Raw genomic sequence first — 12,619 nt, 5'->3', positions numbered from 1 at the left:
AGTGGAACAGAGCATTGTGAGTTTTATAGATGTTACAGATGTGGTTCTTACGTCGTGAGGAGCCAACGAGACTGTTTGGCCAAACCTAAACACGCCAAAAGACAAATGACAAGATCCAGGATCAGCAGGAGGAGGTAAGTCAGCCACCTGAGGAGAAGAGAGAGTGGGGGGGGGGGAGAGGGAGAGAGAGAGAGGAGAGGAGGGGAGGAGAGGGAGAGAGAGAGAGGAGAGGAGGGGAGGAGAGAGAGAGAGAGAGAGAGGAGAGAGAAGAGAGGAGGGGAGGAGAGAGGGGGAGACAGAGAGAGAGACAGGGAGGAGGGGAGGAGAGAGAGAGGGAGACAGACAGAGAGAGAGAGAGAGAGGGAGGAGGGGAGAAGAGAGACAGAGAGAGGGAGAGAGAGGAGAGGAGGAGAGAGAGAGGGAGAGGGAGGAGGGGAGGAGAGAGGAGGAGAGAGAGAGACAGGAGGGGAGAAGAGAGAGACAGACAGAGGAAGAAAGGGATAGAGAAGAGAAGGGGAGGGAAGAGAGAGAGAGAGAGGAGGGTAGAAGAGAAAGAGCGGAGGGCAGGGGAGAAGAGAGAGAGAGGGACAGAGGAAAGAAGAGAGAGGAGGAGGAGAGAGAAGAGAGAGCGATGGCCAGAGGAAGGAAGGGAGAGCGGACAGGAGAGAGGAAAGAGAGAGAGGAGAAGGAGGAGAGAGATGAGACGCAGAGGGAGGAGAGGGAAGGGAGGGAGAGTAAAGAGAGGATATACTTTGATTAGAGACGACGATCAAGGGACTGAGAGGAAGAGCATCTGGCATAAAAACAAACCACTATATCATATGAATAACTACTACTATTACTACTACTACTCCTCTCCTTGTGTACTATGGAGGTGGTATATACTGTGTCGCTATATTTAGACTCAGCTCATTAAAAGTGCAGTGAGTTCATTATAAATCCATGTAGAGACGACAGAGAATAAAACATGAGTCTGAATCAGATCATGCCACACACATTATTTATAATATTTAACAAGCGTTTTAATCGCCACAGTGAAGATGTGACTATGGACTATATTAAAGTGGAAGTACTGTCTGCTCCTGATACTACAAATACTACGGATACTACTGCTACTGCTACTGCTACTACTGCTGCTACTACTACTGCTGCTGCTGTTGTAGTTGTAGTAGTAGCACTTGCAGTATTATTAATCCTCTCACCTTTAGTAATCTATGTAGGCCGCAGTAGCAGTAGTAGCGGTAGTGGTAGTAGTAGAAGTTGTAGTAGTAGTAACAGTAGTATTATTACTCGTCTCACCTGTAGTACTTGACTTGTGCTGCAGTAGTAGTTGTAGTAGTAGTATTTGCAGTATTATTACTCGTCTCACCTGTAGTACTCGACTTGTGCCGCAGTAGTAGTTGTAGTAGTAGTATTTGCAGTATTATTACTCGTCTCACCTGTAGTACTCGACTTGTGCCGCAGTAGTAGTTGTAGTAGTAGTATTTGCAGTATTATTACTCATCTCACCTGTAGTACTCGACTTGTGCCGCAGTAGTAGTTGTAGTAGTAGTATTTGCAGTATTATTACTCATCTCACCTGTAGTACTCGACTTGTGCCGCAGTAGTAGTTGTAGTAGTAGTATTTGCAGTATTATTACTCATCTCACCTGTAGTACTCGACTTGTGCCGCAGTAGTAGTTGTAGTAGTAGTATTTGCAGTATTATTACTCATCTCACCTGTAGTACTCGACTTGTGCCGCAGTAGCAGTTGTAGTAGTAGTATTTGCAGTATTATTACTCATCTCACCTGTAGTACTCGACTTGTGCCGCAGTAGTAGTTGTAGTAGTAGTATTTGCAGTATTATTACTCATCTCACCTGTAGTACTCGACTTGTGCCACAGTAGTAGTTGTAGTAGTAGTATTTGCAGTATTATTACTCGTCTCACCTGTAGTACTCGACCTGTGCCGCTCGCTGGGCCAGTTGGCTCAGGTCCATCTCGGCTCGGGCCCAGTCCGGGAGCCCGAGGAGCTGACGGACCACAGAGTCTGTCATCTGCTGCAGGAACCTACAGAGAAGTACAACAAAGTATACTGGTATTATTACTGTGAATATGAAAGAGTACTACTACTAGTACTACTACTACAAGTACCTGACCCAAAGTACAGCAAAGTATACTGGTATTATTACTGTGAATATGAAACAGTACTACTACTACAACTACCTGACCCAAAGTACAACAAAGTATACTGGTATTATTACTGTGAATATGAAAGGGTACTACTACTACAACTACCTGACCCAAAGTACAACAAAGTATACTGGTATTATTACTGTGAATATGAAAGAGTACTACTACTACTACAACTACCTGACCCAAAGTACAACAAAGTATACTGGTATTATTACTGCAATTTTCTGTTACATACTCTCTCTCCCTCTTTCTCTCTCCTCCTCCCTTCCTCTCCCTCTCCTCTCTTTCTTCTCCCCTCTACCTCCCTCTATTTCTCTCCCTCTCTCTCATTCCTCTCTTTCTTTACGCTACCTTGTTCGTTTCCCTCTCTGTTTCCATCTCCTCTGTCCCCTTCACCTTCCTCCCTTTCTCCATGTCTCTTTCTTCTTGTACCTTATGTTCCCCCTCTCCTCTCCTCCCTCCTCCCTCCCTCCCTCCCTCCTCCCTGGACGATGGAGGGATTACACAGACACATACACAGTTATCCCATTTTACCTGAGGGACTGTACGAAGTCTCCTCTGGTGGAGAAGATCTCGTCCAGACGCTCCAGGTGCTGCTGCAGACCGGAGCGCAGAGACGCCATGGTACCCGTGACCTGCAGGGGGCAACACACAGGGGATGTGGGTCATTTAAAGAAGGATTTTAGCACAAGGACTACACTGTAACTACTTTATGCTCATAGACTGTACAAAGAAGTGGACCAAGCGTTCAACTTCAGACAAGGCTAGCACTTTTAGCGGCTAATCTGCAACCGGGGACCGTATTTGGAAATCCGGGCGTGTTTGTGCAACCAAACGGCCAATCAGGAGCGAGGTTTGTGAAGTTACTCGCCTCTTCCCGCTTGAAAACCGCACTGTCAATCAAACATTTTGCTAGCACATCGGGGAAAGAAGGCACCTGGTTGGTCTGTTTCTAATGTTCAAATGTTGATTTAGGGACAAAATAGTGAAATAAAAACACGTAGATCATTTAGCGCGGGTTAAAAACAACATTTAACGACCAAAATGAAGAGAGTCGATGAAGCCGAGTCGCATCCACGCTCACTTCTTCTTTGGAACACGGCGGCTAGCAGGTTAGCTATGTCCATTTATATATACAATCAGGGCCGGTTCAGACTTTAAGCAGACTGAGAAGCTGCTTAGGGCCCCGAGGCCACCAGGGGGCCCCCAAGAGCTCATACATTTATATTGAAAATAATATAATATATGAAGTTTTAGTAAATTTAAGCCCAATGTCGTCAACTGGAACACATTAAAATCCACCAAAAATTAAGAAAAAATGTCTAGAATTGTAAAAATCTTGCCCCCCTTATATGTTTGTGTAGTTTTCAGGATGTTTTCAGTCTGATTTTGGTCTGATAAACACAAAAACAACTGGTCAGGGTCATGAGAGCAGAGTCAAATGTGAATCACCAACAGCTGAGTCAGGAAACATCTGCTGTCGGGGGCCCCAGAGACACATTTAGCTTAGGGCCCCCTTTAAATCTGGGGCCGGCCCTGCACACAGTCTATGTTTATGCTAATCCCAGTAAACTCTTTCCAAAATAAACAGCTCCATGAAACACATCTGAGCCCTGTCCTCCGTCAGGTGTTACTTAAAGCTGCACTACGTCACTTTTCCGGTGCCAGTTTGACTTTAGAAACACAGAGGAGCTTCAAAGCGTCAGTTTAAGGACGATCACTCAGACGTGTGAAGAAGTGAGTTTAGCTGAACAACAGTCTCTGGTGTGTCTTTATTTGAGTGATTTGCATTTTGCAGAGACACAAAAGACGATTACAGCATAAAAACCAGGACACAAACATCTTTTCAACCTCCTACCCTCGCTCTTTCCCTCACTCTCTCTTACCCACCCGTCTCCCTATCTCCCTCTCTCTTCCTCTTGCTCTTTCTCTCTCCCATCTTCCCCTCTCTTTCTTTCTCACTCTTGTATTTTCTCCTCTCTTGCCTCTGTCTCCATCCCTCCCTCCCTCTGTCTTTCTCTCCTCTTTCTTGCCCCATTTCTCTCTTCATCATTTCTTCTCCCTCCCTTTTTGTCTCCCACTTGTTTTTCTCCCTCCCTTCCTCTTCGTAGCTCTTTTTCTCTCCTCTCGCTCTCTTTTTCTCTCTCCCGTTCTCTCCTCTCACTCTCTTTTTTCTGTCTCTTTCTCTCTCTTCTTGCTCTCTCTACCTTCCTCTCTTTCTGCCTTTCTCTCCCTTTTCCTCTTGTTTTTCTCCTTTCTCTCTATTTCTTTCTCTCTTAATCTCTCTGTTTCACCCCATCTCTGTCCCTCTTTCTCCCACTTTCAATCCAACTCTCTCAGTCCCTTTCTCTCTTTCAGCCTCTCCCACTACTCTTTCACTCCCTTTTCCTTTTGTTTTTTTCCTCATTTCTCTCTATTTCTTTCTCACCCCCTCTCTGTCCCTCTTTCAACCTTTCTCTCTGAGTCTTTCTCTCTTTCACCCTTTTCTTCTCCCTGTCCCTCTTGTTTTTTCTTCTGTTTATCTCTTCCCCTCTCTCGCTCTTTCTCTTCTCCCACTCTCTCCTCTCCCTCTATCAGCCTCTCCCCCCTCTCTCTTTTCCTCTGAACTTTGAGCGATTGACATTTGAAAAGCTGCTCTCAGACTCACTCCATTCACTCGTCCCTGTGTTTGTCTATGGACCGCGACAGGAATGCTAATGCTAATGCTAACGGCTAATCACCCACAAACGCCCAAAAGGCCCAGAGCAGCACAGATTAGACAGAGGAGCAGAGGAGGAGAGGGGAGGAGGAGAGGAGGAGAGGAGGGGAGGAGGAGCGGAGGAGCAGAAGAGAGGAGGAGCAGAGGAGAGGAGCAGAGGAGAGGAGAGGAGCATAGGAGAGGGGCAGAGGAGAGGAGAAGGAGCAGAGGAGAAGGAGCAGAGGAGAAGGAGCAGAGGAGAGGAGAAGGAGCAGAGGAGAGGAGAAGGAGGAGAGGAGGAGCAGAGGAGAGGAGCAGAGGAGAGGAGCAGAGGAGAGGAGGAGCAGAGGGGGGAGCAGAGGAGAGGAGGAGCAGAGGAGGAGCAGAGGAGAGGAGGAGCAGAGGAGCAGATGTAATGTTACATACACGTCTCCTGAACCTGCTTCTGTCCTGGTTTAATCTCAACCTGAGGAAATACTCTCTGACAACTCTCTCTCTCTCTGATCCCTCCTTCATTCTCACTCTATTCTCTCTCTATTTCTCTCCCCTCGGTCCTTTTATCTCTTTTTCTTCCTGCTCCTTTTTGTTTTTCTTCCTCAAACACTCTTTCTCCCTTTTCCCTTCCTCCGCTTACACTCTTCTATCTCTCTCTTCTTGTACCCTAGGCTACCCCTCTCCTCCTTCCTTCTCTTCCTCTCTCTCTGCCTCCCTCCGTCTCTCTCCTCCCTCATTTTCTCTACTCTTCTCTCTCCTTTTCTTTCTGTCTCTTTCTCCGTCTCCCTCTGTCTTTCTCTCGTCTTCTCTGTCTCTCTATCGCTCTCTCTCCTCTTCTGTCTCTCTCTCTCCTTCTCCTCTCTCTCTGTCCTTTTCTTTATGTCTCTGCCTACCTCTCTCGCCTCTCTCTTCTCTTCTTTCTGTCTCTCACTCTCTCTCTCTTCCCTCCCTCTCTTTCTCTCTTGCCTTCTTTCTCTCTTTTTCCTTCCCTTCCCCTTCTCTCTCTCAATCGCTTTCTCTCCCCTCTTCTTTCTTTCTCTCTCTCTTTCTGTGTCAGAATAAGCCACATTCACAGACGACTGCACAGATTTCTGCAAAAGGATCATCAGGGAAACAACAAAAAAACAAAAAAAAAACACCGACACGAAGTGAGAGAAAGAGAGAAATGAGAGAGAGAGAAAGAGAGAGAGGGGAGAACGAGAGAGATGAGAGAGTGGAGAGAGAGAGAGAGAAATAGAGAGATGGGAGAAAGAGAGAGATGAGAGAGTGGAGAGAGAGGGAAAGAGAGAGAGGGGAGAAAGAGAATGATGAGAGAGTGGAGAGAGAGACAAAGAGAGAGAGAGTGGAGAAAGAGACAGATGAGAGAGTGGAGAAAGAGAGAGAGAGAACAAAGAGAGAGAGTGGAGAGAGAGAAAGAGAGAGAGGGGAGAAAGAGAGACAGCGAGAGAGAGAGGAGAGGGAGAGACAGGAGAAAGAGAGAGAGGAGAGAGAGAGTGAGAGAGAAAGGAGACAGAAGGGGGGCATCAGGAAACTTGAAACTGAAAACAAAACCCAGCTCATTTCCAAATTAGGGCTGCACCGTCTGATACTGATACTGATACTGGTCTTGAATATCAGCATCGATACTGAAAAAAACAGCTGGATTGAGAATCGGTTCAGTGATATTGGTTCAGTGATATCGGTTCAGTGATTCATCCATATTCTGTCCTTAAACTGGTTTCAATTAAAGTCACGGTATCGATATCGAGACTAAAAAAGGGGACCCTCGTCCAGGTGATTTTAAAGTTTGCATGTCCTGCTTGTGTCTATCAGTTTATTTCATTACAAAACTGTGCATAAACCTGCACAATAATCCTCCAGTGAGGTACTCCTGACACTGTGCATAAACCTGCACAATAATCCTCCAGTGAGGTACTCCCGACACGTTTAACCCAGAGACACTGAAGGACGGGTCAAATGCAGGTTTAAACACATGCGCCATAACAGATATAAGTCAAATTAAAGTATTTCTGGTCAAATCCCAAGTAAACCATTTTTAATCTTTTGTTTTTTGTTTGAATATTGCCTATTTTTTGCGGTTGGACCATTTCACAGTAGAGTTCGTATTTGAAAGTTTCAGACAAAAGTTTCCTGGTCAAACGCAGAGAACGACAGTGTGACTGGAGACGAGTGCAGACCCCCCACACACGGGGTCAAAAGGCTAACCACTCTGCCACTGTGAAACCATGACATCACCGTCGCTACAGACTGATCCACTTTGTACTGACTTCAATTAAGTCACCCCCCTCCCTCCCTCCCTCCTCCTCTCATTCCATCTCTTTCCGTCATCTCTTCCCCCTCCCGTCCCTTCTCTATCCCTACTCCTCTCTCTCTACTCTTCTTTCTGTCTCTCCCCCCTTTCCTCCCTCTCTCTCTAGCATTCTCTCTCTCTATCTCTCTCTTTCTCCTCTTCTTTCTGTCTCTCTCCCTCCCTCTCTCTCTCTCTTTCTCCTCTTCTTTCTGTCTCTCTCCTTTCCTCTCTCTCTATCCTTTTCTTCCTCTCTTTTTCCTCTTCTTTCTGTTTCTCTCCCTCCCTATGGTTTGATCCCACTTTGTACTGACTTCACTTGACTCACCCCCCTCTCTCCCTCCTCCTCTCTTCCACTCTCTCTTTCTCCCTCTGGCCCTCCCTCTCTCTCTTCTTCTCTCTCTCTCCCTCCTCTCCATCCCTCCTTCTCTCTCTCTCCCTCCTCTCCCCTTCTCCAGCCCTCCTTCTCCCTCTCTCTCTCCCTCCTTTCCCTTCTCCAGTCCTCCTTCTCTCTCTCTCCCTCCTCTCCCCTTCTCCGTCCCTCCATCCCACCTTCCCTCTCTCTCCCTCCTCTCCCTTCTCCATCCCTCCTTCTCTCTCTCCCTCCTCTCCCTTCTCCATCCCTCCTTCTCTCTCTCTCCCGCCTCTCCCTTCTCCATCCCTCCTCTCTTTCTCTCTCTCTCTCTTTCTCCTCTGTATGTGTCTACACTTCACTCATTTAGTCCCTGCTCCTTTCATCCAGGCTGCTCTCTCCAGGAGGCCGGCCCCGCTCCTCTTCTCCCCAGGAAAGGCCTTTGTCTGCTGGGATCACGGTGGATCAGCGCGGGGCCGAGCCTGGAGCTGTGCACAACACTGAGCTCTTTGTGTTTAAATAGACTCCAACTTAAACAGGTCTAAAGGATCTGCCATTCAAACGAGTTCACACGACTGAACTAGGACTAAAGCAGGACTAAAACGAGACTAAACCAGGGTCTAAACCAGGACTGAAACAGGACTAAAACAGGACTAAAACGAGACTAAACCAGGGTCTAAACCAGGGTCTATACCAGGACTGAACCAGGACTAAAGCAGGACTAAAATGAGACTAAAACAGGACTAAAACGAGACTAAACCAGGGTCTAAACCAGGGTCTATACCAGGACTAAAACGGGACTAAAGCAGGACTAAAACGGGACAAAACCAGGACTAAAATGGGACAAAACCAGGACTAAAATGGGACTAAACCAGGACTAAAACAGGACTAAACCAGGACTAAAACAGGACTAAACCAGGACTAAACCAGGACTAAACCAGGACTAAACCAGGACTAAAACAGGACTAAAACAGGACTAAAACGAGACTAAACCAGGGTCTAAACCGGGACTAAAACGGGACTAAAGCAGGACTAAAAGGAGACTAAACCAGGGTCTAAACCAGGACTGAACCAGGACTATAGCAGGACTAAAACGAGACTAAACCAGGGTCTAAACCAGGGTCTAAACCAGGACTGAACCAGGATTAAAGCAGGACTAAAACGAGACTAAAACGAGACTAAAACAGGACTAAAACAAGACTAAACCAGGGTCTAAACCAGGGTCTAAACCAGGACTGAACCAGGACTACAGCAGGACTAAAACGAGACTAAAACAGGACTAAAACGAGACTAAACCAGGGTCTAAACCAGGACTGAACCAGGACTAAAGCAGGACTAAAACGAGACTAAACTAGGGTCTAAACCAGGGTCTAAACCAGGACTAAAGCAGGACTAAAATGAGACTAAAATAGGACTAAAACGAGACTAAACTAGGGTCTAAACCAGAGTCTAAACCAGGACTAAAACGGGACTAAACCAGGACTAAACCAGGACTAAACCAGGACTAAACCAGGGTCTAAACGAGGACTGAACCAGGTCGAAACCAGGACTGAACCAGGACTAAACCGGGACTAAAACAGGGTCTAAACAAGGACTGAACCACGACTAAAGCAGGACTAAAACGAGACTAAACCAGGGTCTAAACCAGGACTAAAGCAGGACTAAAATGAGACTAAAACAGGACTAAAACAAGACTAAACCAGGGTCTAAACCAGAGTCTAAACCAGGACTAAAACGGGACTAAACCAGGACTAAAACGGGACTAAACCAGGACTAAAACGGGACTAAACCAGGACTAAAACGGGACTAAACCAGGACTAAACCAGGACTAAAACAGGACTAAAACAGGACTAAAATGAGACTAAACCAGGGTCTAAACCAGGGTCTAAACCAGGACTAAAACGGGACTAAACCAGGACTAAAACGGGACTAAACCAGGACTAAAACAGGACTAAACCAGGACTAAAACGGGACTAAAACGGGACTAAACCAGGACTAAACCAGGACTAAACCAGGCCTAAAACAGGACTAAAACAGGGTCTAAATGAAGACTGAACCAGGTCGAAACCAGGACTAAACCAGGACTAAACCAGGACTAAACCAGGACTAAACCAGGGTCTAAACGAGGACTGAACCAGGTCGAAACCAGGACTGAACCAGGACTAAACCGAGACTAAAACAGGGTCTAAACAAGGACTGAACCACGACTAAAGCAGGACTAAAACGAGACTAAACCAGGGTCTAAACCAGGGTCTAAACCAGGACTGAACCAGGACTAAAGCAGGACTAAAACGAGACTAAAACAGGACTAAAACGAGACTAAACCAGGGTGTAAACCAGGACTAAAACGGGACTAAACCAGGACTAAAACGGGACTAAACCAGGACTAAAACGGGACTAAACCAGGACTAAAATGGGACTAAACCAGGACTAAACAAAAGACTAAAACAGGACTAAAACAGGACTAAACCAGGGCTAAAACGGGACTAAACCAGGACTAAAACAGGACTAAACCAGGACTAAAACGGGAGGACTAAAACAGGACTAAACCAGGACTGAACCAGGACTAAACCAGGGTCTAAACGAGAACTGAACCAGGTCGAAACCAGGACTGAACCAGGACTAAACCGGGACTAAAACAGGGTCTAAACAAGGACTGAACCAGGGTCTAGATGAGGACTAAACCAGGACTAAAACCAGACAAGGACTAAACCAGGACTAAACCAGGACTAAAACAGGACTAGACAAGGACTAAACCAGGAGTAAACCAGGACTAAACGGGGCTAAAACGGAACTGAATTTGAATTTTTCATATTTATTTTCTGAACTTAACTCTATAAAGGGACTATTATTTTATTTTGAAAAATGCAGAATCTGTTGACACAAGTGATGAGTAAATCGACGCTGCTGATATGAAGTTTAATCCTCAGACGTCAAATCTGTTCAGCACATGGCCCATTAACGGAAACTACAGCCTCTGCTTTTAAAACCCTCTAAGTACTGAGCCGGGGCTAACCACTCTGCCACAGCAGCACACTCAGACACATCAGTCTAACCCACCACCTTCAGTACTGAGAGGAGGAGGCAGGGCTAACCACTCTGCCACAGTAACATTATATAACCACACAGAAAGTATTTGTGGAGGTGTAGAAACAGACTGAGGACAAAAAATAGATCTGGAGAAAGAGAGAAAGGAGCTAAACAAAATATGTGAAACACTGTGACTAAACTGCAAATAAACCTGCAACGAAACCAGGACTGAACCAGGACTGAACCAGGACTGAACCAGGGCAAGACCAAGACCGAGAGCAAGACCAAACCAAGACCGAGACCAAGAACAAACCAAGACCAAGACCAAGACCGAACTAAGACCAAAACAAGCCCAAGATCAAGGCCAAACCAAGACCAAGACCAAGACCTAGAGCAAGAGCAAGACAAAACCAAGACCAGACCAAGACCAAACCAAGACCAAGACCGAGAGCAAGACCAAACCAAGATCAAGCCCAAGACCAACACCAAGAGCAAGACCATACCAAGACCAAACCAAGACCAAAATCAAACCAAGACCAAAATCAAACCAAGACCAAACCAAGACCAAAATCAAACCAAGACCGAGACCAAGACCAAGATCAAACCAAGACCAAACCAAGACCGAGACCAAGACCAAACCAAGACCAAACCAAGACCAAACCAGGACCAAACCACGACCAAATCGAGGACTAATTTAACCCCTAATTTATACCAAAGCATTAACTGTGTGTCTGAACCAGTTGTGCATCTTCAGGTCTTTTAACAGAGAAAAAGACAGAAAATAAGCCTGTGTTGTCAAAATAAACTTCAGACAAGGGATGAGACAATATTAAAATTTAGACTCAGGATTGTGACCAAAATAATTGTGATTCATGATATTATATTGTGGCCAAAATGTGTTGTCCTCATGTGTGGACCAGGTTCAAGGAGGTTATAGATTTTCAGATGAATTCATGGTTGTTGTAAAATCATGTGCCGCTGCTAGCAAACTGTGCTATCAGCTGTGCTAAATGCTATTCAGCTAGCGCAAACCTAGCGATAGCAAAGTCAATACAAACACGTACCATTATTCACACAAATCCAAACTAACACAAACTACATTCAATAGTTTATTTCATGTGGTGTGTTATTTACGATGGATATTTTCGGTTTAAGTTTGTCAAACGATGCAGGATGTTTGTGTCGTAAATGTGCATCTGTAAGTCGCTCGTGTAAGTTGCTCGTGTTTGCCCTCGGAGCCGTATCTTTTTTTTCAGTGTCTCTGCAAATCGGTGGCTCATCTTGTTGGTCTTGTTTTTGAAAATCATAATAATTCCACTGTCATGATGCCTGCAATTCCTGTGTTCTCTCCCCCTCCCCTACCTGTCTGCCTGGAGCTGGGCGGAGTTCCTGACTCCTCCCGCACGCACCTGGAGCGCATCAGCGCAATTACCTGCACCTGCTGCCGAGTATATGAGGGCTCGGCAGAAGACACTCGGGGCCAGATTGTCTGTTTGTCTTTCCCCCTGCCTCCAGGACCGTCTTGGACCAGAGACTCGGCCAGACCGTCCGCGTGTCAATAATCCTGCCTCTGTGCCCCAGCTCCGGTACAGTCAACCCTCTGCTTGTCTCCTGCCCTGTCTTGGCCTCCGGCTCACTTCCCGTCTCCTGTTCTGGCTCCCGCTCTCTGGATCACCCCTGCTCAGTCTTCCCTGGTCCTGTCCCTGGTCTCGTCGTGCTCCGGTCCTGGCAGTCTCCGCTCCTGCTCCGGTCCTGGTTTTCCTGCTCCTGCCCTGCCCTACGCCCGTCTGGTCTGCCTCCCGCTACCTACGTCCCGTGTGTGATAAATGAACTGTCTGAACTGTCTTTTGCACGAATTGTAAATAAACACTGTCAACTTGCCCCGAGTCTGCACTCCTTGGTCCGCACCTGCACTAACTGTTACAACATCCACACACAGACTTCACCTTCTTGAATGGAGGATATAAATGTGTGGCATCATCCGGATGTAGATCCACTGCCCACGAGCCATGACGGTGACTGACGGTGAAGAACCATTCCCGATTCAGAACAGGCACAGACGCTAACAAGTTTCATTGCTATGACAGAGCGCCCCCTTGTGGAC

General features: G+C 46.4%; 1 protein-coding gene across 2 annotated transcripts in view; it reads right to left on the bottom strand.

Annotated features, from left to right (window-relative positions):
* Nucleotides 1-12,619, bottom strand: part of ttyh2 (tweety family member 2) — a 68,402-nt gene that overhangs the window by 23,530 nt on the left and 32,253 nt on the right. For both annotated transcript variants that reach the window (XM_055229580.1, XM_033985359.2), the window contains exons 4-6: nt 2,710-2,810; nt 1,930-2,049; nt 52-147 (exon numbers count right to left, since the gene is read on the bottom strand). In XM_055229580.1, coding sequence (XP_055085555.1) covers nt 52-147; nt 1,930-2,049; nt 2,710-2,810 — 317 coding nt within the window. The remainder of the gene's footprint in view (nt 1-51; nt 148-1,929; nt 2,050-2,709; nt 2,811-12,619) is intronic.

The sequence above is a fragment of the Periophthalmus magnuspinnatus genome, chromosome 19, assembly GCF_009829125.3.
Source record: "Periophthalmus magnuspinnatus isolate fPerMag1 chromosome 19, fPerMag1.2.pri, whole genome shotgun sequence".
Lineage (NCBI taxonomy): Eukaryota > Metazoa > Chordata > Actinopteri > Gobiiformes > Gobiidae > Periophthalmus > Periophthalmus magnuspinnatus.
This window is presented reverse-complemented; position numbering and strand designations above follow the sequence as displayed.